This window comes from Urocitellus parryii, chromosome 5 (assembly GCF_045843805.1).
Source record: "Urocitellus parryii isolate mUroPar1 chromosome 5, mUroPar1.hap1, whole genome shotgun sequence".
NCBI lineage: Eukaryota > Metazoa > Chordata > Mammalia > Rodentia > Sciuridae > Urocitellus > Urocitellus parryii.
This window is the reverse complement of record NC_135535.1, coordinates 163,896,802-163,912,357: the sequence shown is the minus strand read 5'-3', so window position 1 is coordinate 163,912,357 and position 15,556 is coordinate 163,896,802. Positions and strand designations below refer to the sequence as shown.

The 15,556-nt window shown below is 39.4% G+C and overlaps 1 protein-coding gene across 13 annotated transcripts in view; it reads left to right on the top strand.

The window, feature by feature from the left end:
• The window catches only part of Kcnma1 (potassium calcium-activated channel subfamily M alpha 1), a 717,716-nt gene that overhangs the window by 465,709 nt on the left and 236,451 nt on the right, over positions 1-15,556 (top strand). For all 13 annotated transcript variants that reach the window (XM_077798516.1, XM_077798515.1, XM_077798514.1 and 10 more), the window contains exon 6: positions 13,744-13,819. In XM_077798516.1, the coding sequence (XP_077654642.1) occupies positions 13,744-13,819 (76 nt within the window). The remainder of the gene's footprint in view (positions 1-13,743; positions 13,820-15,556) is intronic.

The following is a 15,556-nucleotide window of genomic DNA, read 5'->3' as shown; positions in this document are numbered from 1 at the left end:
TCATCTTTAAAACCTGAAATTCTATATCTACTAATCAACTTTCCATTCTGCTCTACCCCAGCTTCTGGCAAATGCCTTTCTAATTTCTACCTCCTACTGTTTTAACTTATCACAGCATCGTAAGCATTTTTCTTGGTACATTTTTGGAACATGTGTAATATCCCATAAAGAAGATGGGCTATACTTAAAAAGACCTATTTTTAGGTATTAAGCTGCTTTCTGTTTTTCTTGTTTGATGAATAATTTTGCAATAAACATCTTTGTTCCTGCAGCATTTTTTCCCCATATTTCGTTACATTTGCTTGGGCTATATTACCAGAAATGGAATTAGTTTGATTCATAATGCCAAGTTACTTGCTGAAAAGGTTTTACCAATTTATAATTCCACCATCAAATTATAGGACTGTTTCATTGCCGAGTCATCTCCCCAAGGCAAAACTCAAATGTGTTGCTAGTTATGTGTAATAAATACAATGCTTACTGTATTTTTGTTTAATTTGCATTTTTAATTTTTAACCTACTAAAAGCACTTGCAAATACATTATTAGCCATAAGCACTCTGTTGGTGAATGTATCTCTTGAACTTATTCCTTCTAATTGAAATTTTGTGCCCTTTAACCTACACCACACCAACCACTTCCCCACCAGCTGTTCCAGCCCTCAGTACTCAGCATTCTACTCTCCAGTTCTATGAAATTAACTTTTTTTCAGATTCAATACATGAGTGAAACCATGCAATATCTGTCTCTCTATGTCTGGCTTATCTCACTTAAAGTCCTCCTACTTTGTCCATGGTATTGCAAATGGCAAAATGTCCTTCACTTTTCTGTCTAAATTGTATTCCATTGTGTACAGAGACTATATTTCCTTTAGCCATTTCATGCATGGATGGACACTTAGGTTGATTCCATGTTGTTTTAGTAATTTTTATTTTGTTATTGTTGTTGTTGTTCTTGTGATCAAAAATATTGACAAGAATAACACAGAGGAGGAAAATTTATTTTGGCTCATAGTTTCAGAGGTCTCCATCCATAGGTGGCTGACTCTAGATGGCTGACTCCATAGCTCTGGGCTCAAGGTGAGGCAGAAGGGCTTGGCAGAGGAAGGCAGCTCAGGACATACCTCAAACAGGTAGCAGAAAGAGAGCTCCACTGACTAGAGACAAAATAAACCCCAAAGGTACACCTCCAGTGACCTACTTCCTCTAGCCACACCCTGCCTGTCAACAGTTACCATCCAGTTAATCCATGTCAGTGGATTAATCCACTGATTGGGTTGTGACTCTCATAATCCAATCATTTTACCTCTGAATATTCTTACATTGTCTCACACGTGAGTTTTGGAGGGATACTTGATACCTAAACCATAACACATACCTTGGCTGTTATGAATAATACTGCAGTAAACACGAGAGTATAGATGTCTCTTCCACATACAGATTTCAATTCCTTTTAATATACATCCAGTAGTGAGATGCTGGGTCATATGGCACATGTATTTTAAACTTTTGAGGAATTTCTATTTTATTTTGTACAACAACTATACTAATTTACATTCCCAACAATAATGTGGAAGAGTTTCCTTTCCTTTACCTCCTTCCCATCATTTTATCTCCTGCTTTTTTTTTTTTTTTTTTTTGACAAGGGTGGGTACTGGGGATTGAACTCTGGGACACTCAACTATTGAGACACATCCCCAGCCCTATTTTGAATTTTTATTTAGAGTCTTACTGAGTTGTTTAGCACCTTTCTTTTGCTGAGGCTGGCTTTGAACTTGAGTTTCTCCTGCCACAGCCTCCCAAGCTGCTGGGGTTACTGGTATGCACCACCATACCAGGATCTCTTGGCTTTTTGAAAATAGCCATTCTAATGGGTGTAAAATGATAACCTCAATGTGACTTTAGTTTGCATTTTCCTGATGATCAATAGTGTTGAACATTTTTTCATATACCTATTGGCCATTTGTATATCTTACTTTAAGAAATTCTATTCAGGTCCTCTACCTATTTTTTAAAAATGAAGTGACTTGGCTTTTGTGTATTGACTTGCCTGTGTTCTTTACATATTTTGGATATTGACCCTTTATCAGCTGTATAGCTTTCACGTGTTTCCTCCCATTCTGTAGGGTGTCAGTTTTACTCTGTTGATTGTTTCTTTGGCTGTGCTGAATGACATTCTTAGTTTGGTGTAATCCCATTTGTCAATTTTTGCTTTTGTTGCTTGTGCTTCTGGGACCATGTCCAAAAGAGCACTGCCCATAGCTACGTATAGCAGCTTCTCCCTTATATTTCCTTCTGGTAATTTCAGTTTCAGATCTTATCTTGAAGTCTTGAGTTAACTCGATATTTTTGTATGGTGTGCAGGTATTTTATTTCAATCAAGTGTGATAATTTCTAGTGGTTGTTTACTAATTATATTTTCTATTTCATGGTATTCCTTTTTATGATTTTGCCTGCTTATCAACTAATGATGCAGTATTTATATAATGCTTTTGATAGTACAAAGAATGTATCCTTATTGTGTCATATCTGATTATTTTCTAGTGGGTATTGTATTTATTGTTCTTTTTTAACATACAGAATTTTCATGTTTTTATGATGCCTGAGCTGATATTTTAAAACCTTTACGAATCCTTTCACATGGGTTTAGATAGTCTTTCTCTCTTCAAAGGCTAATAAATATATAACTACAGCTTCTTCAGTCTTTCTGTTATTTGTATTTAATTTTTAATTAATCTCAAATTTATTTCAAATGTGGTATGAGGTGATTGTTTAAATTGATTCCCGTTCTTAGCCAATTATCCCTTTGGTATTGAATAATACTTACCTCCTCTTTGATTTGTGATATCTTCTTTATTTTAATTTTTTTATATAATAGAGTTCACTCCTCTACTATTTGTTCATTTTGGTTACGTTGTGGTTTAGAAAACTTATTCTATTGCTTTGTGGTAGTACATAAATCTTAGATGATTTCTGCATTTTGGAATTTAGTGACATTTCTTGGTGGTCCATATTTGTGACTGCGGACTGGTTGTTACTAAAGAATGTGTATTCCTCCTTTACTGAGTAATCTAGTATCTATTTGCCCAGTCATTCCGATGAAAATAGATACAAATAAATCCCAAGACAAATGTTGCATAAATATCCTATGTTTGTGCTGATTTGTTTGTTAGTTAATATCATTGTTTCTGAAAAGTGAACTTTAGAATTCCCCTCAACTTTTTGCTGTACCATGCATTCTTGTTCAGATTTTGCTTTATTTATGTATTTTTTAACAGTAACTGTCACTTTATTTGATACCATCATTGCTTTGTTTGCTCCTTTTCTGTTAGCTTTGTCAGGTGCATAATTTTTATCCTTCTATTTCTAACTTTCCTTTGTGTTTTGTTTTCAGTATATCTCTTAGGAAGCAGCATGGTTATTTATTTCTTTATTTTATCCTATCTGGGTCTCTGTTTATTTATTTATTTTGTTTAATTTTTTAGTTGTTGATGGACCTTTGTTTTTATTTATTTATATGTGGTGCTGAGAATCAAACCCAGTGTCTCACATATGCCAGGCAAGTGGGATACCACAGAGCCACAACCCCAGCCCATCTCTGTTTCTTAAATGAATGAATTTAACCCATTCAACTTTATTGTAGTTACAAATATATTTGGGCTCTCTTTGTTGTTGCAGTAATATTTTCTAATTAATATGTTTTTTTATTTTTTCCTTTTTTGATGGATTAATTTCCTTTAATCTTTTACTCCACCATGATGAAATTCCATTGTTTGTTTTTCCCTCTAAGTTTGCAATTTGTACTTACAAACATATTTTTAAGTTTTGGATGCACCTACTTAAAAATACTTTTTTTGTGTACTAATATATAATTAGTAGCATCCTCTTTAAAGCTGGATAAGAAGGTTAGCACACCTTTCTTTCTTCCACTGCCCTCTCTCTTTCATACTTTCATTCTCCATGCAATTTAGAGATTTAAATTTTAGTTCATTTTTATTACTTTAGAAAATATTCATTCACATAGATGAATCAATTGCTTTTATCTTTTCCAGCATTGCTTCTTATATTTCACTTCTTTTAGATTTAGTTTTTTTTTTTCTAGCTAGCTAAATATTACTTGGTTCAAAATGTTTTCCCCTGAGAATTAGTCTAGGGAACCTTATTCTAAATATGGTTTTGAATGCTTCCTGCTTTCCTTTTCCTTCATTTTCTCCCTCTGGAAACTTGATTGCATGGATTTGAGATTCCACACCTGTCTCCAGTGTCTTTTCAATCCTTTGGGGTCTAGAAGGGTCCGGGGTCCAACCCTCCAGCTTGCTAGATAGCTCTGTCCATTCAAGAAGTCCATTTAAGAAGTCAGCTGACTTCTTAAAGTTTTGATGTTAGAATTTTAATTCACAAGATATTTAGTTGATTGTTGTTGAGGTGACATTTTTCGAGTCTTCTTATGTTTTTCAATTAGAATTTTTCAGAAGCAATTTTTCAGAATTGCTTTGTTAATCCTTAAGTGTAAGTTTGACAGAATATGTGCCTTTCTTCAAAGACACTTGCCTTTTCTCAGCTGTTTGGTGATTCCTGGTCTTACCTTCATCTTTAGATTGGAACATTTCCGTTAGCCTGTGTGTGAATGCTATGTCCATTCTGGCGACAAGTCTGAGGACTGCTGAGGGATGCTGCAGTATTTGTGCAGCTGTGTACTGGTGTGTCTCTTGCAGGACTTACCAGTTCACTCCAGAGGTCGCTCTGTAGCAGCATCGTGTTAAGGCCCACAGGAACTACAACTGCTCCCTTGGGGCAGCCCAGTATCTGCACCGCATTATCGCAGCCTTTATATCCTGCGTGGGTCACTCCAGTCCCTTCTTGGACTGCTCCTTTTCATGTGATCTCCCCACCTCAGTACCCCCATCAGCCTCCCTCTCTATGGAATAATTCTTCCATATTTATAAATCAAAGACATTTCTCATCTTCTGCTATCATTGTGGAGACATTTCTGTTTAGTTGCCTGCCAGTGTTTGCAGGGCGTTGATTCCAGGTCCCCATGGAATATCCATATCCCCCAGTGCTCAAGTCCCTTATATAAGATGGCATAGCATTTGCATGTAGCCTGTTCACATCCTCCTGTACACTTTAAACTGTCTCTATTACTTATAATGCCTAATACAGCATGTCACTACACGTGATTAATCAGTCAGGATCACTCTAGGTGAATTGGGCTGGCTCTAAATAATCACACATTCACAGAAAGTACCTTTTCCTTGGAGTTCAGTGATGGCTGCTCTGCCCCAGCTCCCACAAGGGAGGCAAGAGAGTCAGGTAAAAGAGAGAGAGAGAGAGAGAGAGAGAGAGAGAGAGAGAGAGAGAGAGAGAGAGAGAGAGAGAGATCCTGAAACCATCTGATTTATTGGGGAAAAGACATCTGAGAAAGTTCATCCCAAACAAGGCAAGGGATTGGGTTTCAAGGGGTTGCTTGGTGATGTCTTTTGGTCAGGACTGACATCTTGGAAAGTCACACCCATCTCAGGTGCCCTGTGAGATCAAAGGCAGAGTGAGTGAAAAGGACACATATGTGGCACAGCCCAGTCAGAGCAGCAACATGAGTCCAGTCCCCTCATGTGCTCAGATGCTCATAGCTCACATACACAGCTCAAGGCTGGCTCCCAACAACAGTGTACATCCTTGTACATTATTTAGGGAATTATGGGAAGAAAAAGTTTGTACCCACTCAATATAAACTCAGTTTTATGTTTTTTTTGGTTTCTTTGTTTGTTTTGTTTTTTTCTGGGTATTTTCAATTTGAGGTTGGTTGAATCTGAGGATGTGGAACTTCTGGATAATAGAGGGCCGATTGAACATATGGATTTTTTTCCTTTTTATATATTTTATTAACATATGAAGTTAGGGTTCTCAGCACTGCCAAGTTAATTTTCAACAACATATCTGCTTTTCATTCACCTTGATTTTGTCATTTTCTCTTACATATGATATCCTTCTTTTGGGATTTTCCTGCCACCCCTCACTTTAGTATTACCTTAACAAGGTTTAGATACAGGCCATTGCACTTAATCTGTCATGTTTAACAAGAATGGTCTGGATTATAATTTTAATTCTTTGATGAAGTGCATAACTTGGTATTTTGCTTAGAATTTAGTATCTCTGATCTTGATTATACTAATATATTTTATTTCAGGCTCTAAGATTTGGTTTTGATCGCAGGTTTATGTTTATTTTATAAAATGTTTGGTTGCTTTTCATCTCTTTTTGTATTAGGGAAGAGTTCAGAATCTTAATAAAATGTAACTGTTTAAAAAAATTGAATGAAGCTGGATCAGTAGTATACATCTATAGTCCCAGCTCCTTGGGAGGCAAAGGCTTGAGGATTGTAGGTTCAAGGCCAGCCTCAGCTATTTAAGTGAGGTCCTGTCTCAAAATAACAAGGGCTGGGAATGTAGCTAGGTGCTACAGTGCCCCTGGTTTCAATCCTGCCTCCCCCCCACACACACACACAGAGGGGGAATTATCAACCAGGACTTTAGTTTTTCTGTGTATTCTTTAAAAATGAGTAATCTCTTGTACTATTAATTACTTTTCACTAGTATGCGAAAGTGTTCTTGAAAACTAAGTAGACAAATAAAATGCTAAGTGGGTAAATTACTGGTTTTTAAGTTGCTCAAATGATCACTCAGGTAAAGGGAAATTTGCTTTTCCTGGGGGGAAAAAGCTTGATCCTTTTGGCACTTTATTAACTAAAATAAATAAATGTGTTGGTATGTATTAACAAGTTCAACATTACAAAAAAGGAAAAGATCTATGAAGCCAGTGGTTCCCAAATGTGCCTGCACATCAGAATTAGAACTGTAAAAATTTCTAATGCCCAGGCTGTTCCCTGGACTAATTAAATCAGAGTGCTTGAGTCTGGGAGGCAGGAATTGGTACTGTTTTAAAATTTCCAACAACTGGTTGAGTTTTGAGCCAAGTTTGGGAATCACTGCCCTGAGACATTGTTTTCTCAAAGTGTGGTCTTCTGATCAGGGACCCAACCCAGAACTTACTGGAAATGAGGGGTGTTAAGGCCCATCTGACACCCACTGAGCCAGAATCTGAATGTGTATGGAGTCCAGGGGAGTCATGGACACAAGGAATTAGAATGGCATGCCTCCAAGTCAGGTGTGGCCAGATCCTCCCCAGAGACTGTTTATCTGAATGAAATTTCCCTCTCAAGTCGCCCTATCCATTTGTTTACATATTCTCCACAGCAAATTTATGTGATATATTCTAACATATTTACCATTTTCCCATTTACAGAAACAGTTTGCATTGCTTTTCTCTTACATGCCCTCAGAGCTTGAGAACTCCCTCCACCTGGCAGTACCCCAAGCCCATTGAGTCAGAATGGAGGAGAGGGGGGCTGAGACCCAAGTGCCAGCAATTCTTAAGGTTTCCCAGGTGGTTTGAATGTGCCATTGAGGTATGGAGTCACTGCCCTGAGAATACAAAGAGAAAATGTAGATGCAGTTAAAAAAGGCAAACTTGGTATGGCCTTTGTGGATATTAAGTTAGGAAGGAAGAGAAGGTACAGTGATGGAAAGAATGATATAATTAACCTTATAACAAATTTTAGAATCCATAAAGAAAAACAAAATACCTTAAGCAAACTTTTAGACTTATTAAAAAAAAGTTTAAGTAAAATTAAAAAAGAATGATAAAATGTGGGAGACAATATGTAATGTATAATATTCACATTTTAAAAGCTCAAATATATTATTAAAAATAAGATGAACATGCAAGTAAACTGGCAAAGGCCACAATAAAATCCTTTTAAAGAAGATAATAAAATGATTCATAATTAGATGAAAAAATTAAATCCATTTGTTAATATATAGAAAAGCAAACTAAAACAACAGTGCACTCTTATCAAGGGCCTATTAAATTAGGACCCTTGCTCTCTGTCCATTTATTCCTCTCTCCCTCCATCATGGTACTCAGTACAGTGGGGATGTAAGCAAAGGGGCTTTTTTACATACTGATGGGAGTGCAGATTGTTAGGACAGCTTGACAAAATGAATCTCAAGTCTTGAAAATACTCATCCTGCTGGGTGCAGTGATGCAGGCCTGTCATCCCAGTGACTCAGGAGCCTGAGGCAGGAGGATCACAAGTTTGAGGCCAGCCTTAGCAACTCAGCGAGACCCTAAGCAACTTAGCAAGACCCTGTCTCAAAAAAAAAAAAAAAAAAAAAAAGTGGCTTAGTGGTTAAGTGCCCGTGGTTCAATCATCCCTGGTACCAAAAACAAAACAAAACAACCACCTCACTCCATCCCCCAAAATAGTGCTCATGACTCATAATATAACTTGGACCTGGAAGTCCTCCAAACCTCCATGTATTAAGGCCCATTTTTTTTCTTGCTCCTCAACTTGGTGCTTTAAATGGTGAGGCCCAGTGGAAGAAAGTTGGGTCCCTCTGGGGATGCCCTGGAAGGGCATCCTGTCTCTCTCCTGGTTGACATGAAATTAATAAACTTCCTCTGCTCTGAGCTCTCTGCCGTGATGTATTGTGACACCACAGAACCAAAGTAACAGAGCCAAGAGATTATGGGCTTAAACCTATGAAATTGTGAGCCAAAATAAACCTTCTCCATTATTAAGTTGATTATCTCAGATATTTTGTCACAATGACAGAAAGCCAAATATGTTAACAACTCCCTTGATTCCAGTGTTTGGAACTGCAACAAACTGCCCAAGGTCTGCATAAAGCAGTGGTTACAAGTTTGGGCTTTGCTGACTTCAACACATTTGGGGTAAAACCTGGTTCTGTTGCTTATAAACTGTGAGCTGTACACACTTCCTACTATTTATTCTTAGCTGTTTTCTTCTGTTGTAAGGATTAAAAAAGATAAAGTTTTTGTCATATAATAAGTAATTTAAAATAATGAAGATCAACAATAATAATAAATTTAAATCACGGTCAGCATCCTAATTTCACAATAACTTAAAATAGCAAGAGTTCATTATACCAAGTGTGCACATGTGTGTGTGTGTAGGCTGTATCCTAATGGCTGCTAATTCAGAAACTAGCAAGGAGCAATGGGGGATTTAGAAAAGACAAACACACAAAGAGAGGAAACTGGGGCCAGGTAGGACACTAACCTCTGATGGAGGATCAGTGACCCAGAGCTAGCTCAGCACTTTTATTATATAGGTTTTATCATCTAGAGGTTACTTTTGGAAAATTTTCAGCAAAGCAGACAATCTGAAGGGCACAGGACTAGCAAAACATTAGGGTTATCTTGTTATGCTCAGAATTCTGTACCCAGGAGCTGGTGTCTGAGCTCAAGGTCCAGACTGATATAGCTCTGAGCCTTTGCACAGAGCCTTCCCAGTCTGAGCATCACCATAGCAACTGGGCCATCTTGACCTGCATGTTTGCACAGCAAGTTCCCAGTGCTAATGCAACCAACAGAGCCAGGTTTTACCCCAAATGTGTTCCCAGTGCAATCAGAAACCATAGTTCAAGTCATTGTTCTCCACCTGTGTACATGTGTGCGTCTTCCTGAGCTTTCTAGTTTACTAGAAAGCTTTTCTATGAAATTGTGTACAGTTCTGTGGTGTTTCAATTCTGTAGTTTCATATGATGAAATTGTAATTTAAGAACCTACAGTGTGCCCAAAAGAGCATCAGAATGCTTTGACTTCTGGTATATAGATCTTGGGGTAGGTTTTATAGCCAGTGCCTGTCTTGGAATTAGGGTACTATAAAGGCTGGGTGGAGAACTCAGACCGGGGCCAGGTCTGCTGAACCTCAGCCTACACTACAGGGAGTTCTGTGGCTGGATAACCTTGCAGCATCATCTCAAATTCAGATACAGCAGCAAACCCTTTTCCCCACATCATGGAAGACTTTTGATCCTCAAGGGAGGCAAGTGGCAATGAGCAAGATAGCTCCTTGGAGCAGAGGATGATGCCCATAGAGGGACAGGTGAGCCTTCAGCAGGCCACTGTTCAGGAGCCTGGGACAATCAAATCCCCCGAATTGAAGATCTGGGCTGTGCCCCATAATGCCCTGCATGGCTTGTGTGTATGATTTATTGAATGCCGTCCTGGACTTGACATGCTAGAACTTTATTTACCATCATTGTCCTTAGTCACTAGTGTGGTGATCCTGCCGTACCTGTGTCCAGGTAATACCAATTTTCTAAACCAATACAGAGCATAGGAAAAGAGAGAAAAGTCTGGTTTTTATTACTGTATCATATAATACTGCATATATATATATATATATATATATATATATATATATATATTTTTTTTTTTTTTTGACTCTTTTGTGGGGGCGGGGGTACCAGGGATTGAACTCAGGGGCATTCAACCACTGAGTCACATTCCAAGTCCTTGAGGTTGAGACAGGATCTCACTGAGTTGTTTAATGCCTTGCTTTTTGCTGAGGCTGGCTTTGAAGTTGAGATCCTCCTGTCTCAACCTCACGAGCCACCAGGATTACAGGAGTGTGCCACCTGACCCGGCCTATTTCTTGATAGTGTAAAAAACATCATAAAACATCTGGGCCCTCTACCTTCTGGGAGGTGAGGATAATTTGTGGCTTTTGGTACATATACATTTTTTTTCTTCACAACTCTGTTATAATTTTATGTTCCCCTAGAAAATCATTCTATTTCAGAGATTTTATGGAATGAACAACAAGAAAAAGTTTTATAAAGCAGAGAAAATGAATAGTTTGTCCCTTAGGAGTTTCCTTCCCCACTGGCCTCTGTGTAACTGGGAGTTGCTGTCTGGACATCTCTGGGCCTCTCTGGGTGCAGCAGGCCACTGGTTAAAGCTCCCCGCTGCTGGTGAGGTCAGCCCTGGCCTCTTGAGGGGTTGAAACCCTGTGGAGTTTATGGCTTTCCCCTTGAGCAAGCAGCTTGTGGTCTCAGAATTCTGAATGCAGATTATGTCCCCTTTACTCTCTGCCACATCATTCCTTCTCAAAACTCTGATTCATTCATGGAGTGCACAAGTATTTACGGAGCACTAACTGAAGCCAGACACTGTTTCAGGTGTCCTGGAAATATAACCATGAGTTAAATAGACATTGGTCCCTCCCTGAGGAAAGCTGATGTGTAGATGAGATGGCAAGTAAATTAGATGTTAGTGCATCATGCAGGGGAGAAAAAGAAAACCAGGCAAAAAGAATAGTTTCAGGGATGATGTGAGAGGAAATGTAGTCTTAGGTATGGTGGGCAGGAAGGTCCAACTGAACAAAGGTGACATAAGTAAAAACCTGGAGGAGTGTACCATGTGGAGTTCTGGAGAAGAGTACTCCAGGCAGGGAGGACAGAATGTGCAAAGGCCCTAGGGCAGGAATATGCCTGGATACAGGGCTCACGGAGGACAGCCAGACCAGGAGAAAACTGGTAGTAGTCCTGGTAGGAGACCATCAGATCCAAAAGGAGATGGTGTGTTTAGTAGGGGAGGGTTGTGGTGTCACTTTTGGTCTTTGAAGGCCTTTGCCTTTTGTCCTGTATGAATGGGGGCATTGGAGAATTCTAAACTAAGACCTCCAAGGGGCCAGTAGGAAGAAGCTGCTGTATACTACTGCCTGAGGATGCGAACCACAGACCAAGATCTGAGGCTAAAACGTCAACAGATGTTTTTTGCCCATGTAGGACCTTTCCTCATTTGCATTAGTTAAATCAAACACCATGAAAATGATCTGTACAAGGCAGTCAAAGCCCACCACTGTTCAGTTCCCAAGAATCTTCCTCCTATACTGTCCTGGGTCCCCTTTGCAGGGAGATGATCCCCTTTGCAGGGAGACGTTGCCCTCTGGTCTCTGTGCTGGACAAGCTGTTGTCCTGAGGACCAGTCTGTTTCCTGTTTACACAGACACTACCAGGCTGATGCCTGCTCCCTGCTTGCTTCTGTTAAGATGCTCAGAGCTGGATCATTGGGTTCCCTCTCCAAGGTTATGGACCTGGACCTGTGGCCACTACATTCACAGCATTTCTAGCCTCATTTTCATACACCTGAGTTAAAGAAAAGCTTATATCATATAACACTTTTGTAAGTCAGTAGAATATGTCAAACAAGCAAATAGTATAGGATATAAATACCATCACTTTTTAAAAAAAAAATTTAGGTGCTTTTTTCCCCCACATTTTTTTTTTTTTTTTTTTTGGCGGGTACTAGGGATTGAACTCAGGGGCACTTGGCCACTGAGCCACATCTCCAGCCCTGTTTTGTATTTTATTTAGACACAGGGTCTCACTGAGTTGCTTAGTGCCTTATTGTTGTTGAGGTTGGCTTTGAACTCATGATCCTCCTGTCCCAGCCTCCAGAGCCACTGGGATTAAAGGCATGCACTTTTGCATCTTCTCCCTTTTTAAACCTCCATGGGTTTGATCCTCCCCACCCCACCTCCTAACATCTGCCATGGCTTGAAATTAATTTTTTATCATTACCAGAACTTCCACTCTGGGCCAGTTAGCCACTCCTTTTTTTTAAGCAGGAGGTAACCAAGATCTCTGGAGACCCCACTGCTTTCTCCCACCAAGCACATTGGACTCCCCTTTACTGTCTGCAGAGGGACTAGAATAGTCTTCCCCCAACCCCAGGTTGCAGCTATCTGCCAATTCAGTCCAGTTACACTTGGCACCACTTTGGCAATGGGGGGACCCTGTATAAAATGCTTTCAAAAATATGCAAAAGGAAATTCCCTTGGAACTGGGTGTGATATTTAGTGTGTCATAAAGCTGTGAAAGTTGGACTTTTGTGAATAATTTTTTTTTGTATGGGGGATGTCAAGGCATCAAACCCCATGACCAACTTAGGATGTTTTTGACTCATGAATTTGACTTCAATAGAAATAGTTTACTTTTTAGTATTAAAATGCAATGATACTTTAAAAAAAACTCCTTGATTCTATTTTCCTTCTCTTTCTTTTGCTGCCTAGAAACTTGAACTCTTCCGTTCAAGAGAGATGGTGAATTTAGAAAGAACAGACATTCATCCTGATGTTAGTGAAAATGGAATTATTTATCCCACAGTTGTAGGATATGATATCTTAATGATTTTTTTTCTTTTTGATTGGGAAAAAAGTATAACAGAAAGAAAACAGAAAGCACTGTGGACTATATTTTTGGTGGGACTGAAAATAAAGAAATTCTAATAGCTCTGGAGGCTGAGGCAGGAAGATTAGGAATTCAAAACCAGCCTCAGCAATTTAATGAGGCCCTAAGCAATTTAGTGAAACCCTGTGTTTAAATAAAACATAAAAAATGACTGGGGATGTTGCTCAGTGGTTAAGCATGCCTGGTTTTAATCCCTGGTACAAAAAAAAAAAAAAAGAAATCCATCAAAAACATAAGGTTATCCGATTTATTCTTAATCTGCTTTTAGCACAAGGATGACTGTGAATGATCTCAATTCCCAGTATTTTTCCGAGACAAACTCCTGACAGACCAGCAGGGAACTTAGAAGCAGTGCTTTACATTGGAGCTTGTCAAGGAGAAGGGAGCCCCCTCAACCCTGGGGCCTTACCTTTACATGGTTCAAAACAGGTCACCTTTAAAGCAAAGTCAGTTTACCAAACGGGATTAAACCAGCCAGACATCAGAATGAAGCAACAAGGTACTGCCTTCTTTTTCTTCTGCAAGGACTTCATGTCCCTTCAGCCCTGGACAGCTCAACTCCAACAGCAGACTGTGGACGTAAAATCCATGCTTTAATAATAATGCCCCTCTCTTTCTTTCCAGGTTTGAGATTTTTAAGAGCTCTCAGACTGATACAGTTTTCAGAAATTCTGCAGTTTCTGAATATCCTTAAAACAAGGTAAGATGTTTTTTACTTGCATTTTTACCCCATTCCAGCCCCCTGTGCCAACTGGTAGATATCAGCAGTGTTTGTTTCCACCACAGTAAAGAGTTATGTTACTCATAGGAAGAGTGACCTGATGCAGAGATGGAGAGAAGCCCTCCAGTAGGGCTTGGGTTGCCCTCTTCTGCAGGGCCAGAGGACTGTATGGTAAAAAGAGAGGCCACAGCTGTGAATTTGGGGAAGCAGGGACAGTTTAGGGGGACATTACTGACATTGGGGTGCCAAGTGGAGTTGCTCAGAGGTGAGCTGTGGCATCACGGAGAGAGGTACGCAGCAGATGAGGGATGGATTTGCTCATTGCTTGGGTTGTCCTTGCTGCCAGGTCCTAAATCGCCCCTTTATTACTCCACTAAACAAGAAATTGAACTTGGCCGTAAAGGCAAGAGAAGCAATGCTCTTTGAGAGGCAATCATCAACCTCATACAGCAAACAGAAAATCATTTGATTTCTAAGTACATTTAAGATGTTCACTTTATATCTATAGAGCCCTGGGGGCTTACTCTGTGAATTGCCTTTTGGGGAAACCCTAAAAACCTGCAGCCCAATGCATCACGACTACTGCTTCTGCTGACTTTGTTATGATCTGGAAAGTGCAAGTGGACCAGGAGTGGGAACCCCCCCGGGATCCCTTGCCTGATGACCTGCGGGCCTACAGAGCTGGCCTGGGCCCATGGCTGTGTTGATGAATAAACTAATAAAAGCAGTGAGACACACTCTAATGGAGAATAAGTGCAGCTCATCAATTTCTCTTCTAGGAAATTACACTCTGAGACGCTCCCTTTTAATGTGCCCTTTCTCTTTGGTTGGCCTTATTGTGTTTGATACATGATCAGAAACAGGACGCCTCTGCATTGAGTGATTTATAATGAACACCCCCTGCCTTCCTGGGGGCTGGCTTTGGCTTCGTTTCCTCAGGTGGGGAGGCTGGGACACAGTGTCCTGAATCTGATAAGTCAATGGTTTCAGCCGACTGATGACTTTCTTCTTTGGGTGTTGGGGGTTTTTGTTTGTTTATTGTGTTTAAGTTCAAAACAAAAACTATCCATCTGTGTGACTGTGTGTAAAGTTCATTTTCTATTAGCCAAGTCAAGAAGGAAAAAGAGTATCAAATGCCCTTGAGGTCTTTGAAAGTGCACCTCATTCCCCTTTACACTTCATTATCCTGAGGTAAGAATCTATTGGGTCTCTATTAGTGGGTAATATTATTCAGAAATAGTGAATATTGTTATCCTTTTTATTTTCCTCTGAGCGACAATGGCCTCGATTTCTATCTTTTTATGGCTTTTCTATGCAATAGACTCATAGTGCTCTTCAAATCTAAATGACCAACACAGTTAGCAGCATTGGTATGACTAACATTTCCACCAGTTTGTAGTTTTAAAGGTAGAATCATCAGTGAGTATCCAGTATCAAGCACAGGGAGTCCTGTCCTTAGAGCCATTTTCTTTCTCTCTCACTGTCTCTGTCTCTGTCTCTCTCTCTCTCTTTCTTTCTTTTTCTAGTAGAGATGAAGTTATCCTTTTTTAGTAGGAATGAAATTATATGGTATCATTCATTCTCTAGCATAGGGTCTCTTCTTCTTTCACATTTACCTATTAAATAAGGGGGATTTTAAAAAAAATTATCCGACACCAGTATTTTAAGAAGGTTCCAGAACTCTGAGGAACAACATGGAGAGAACTGTGTTCTCAC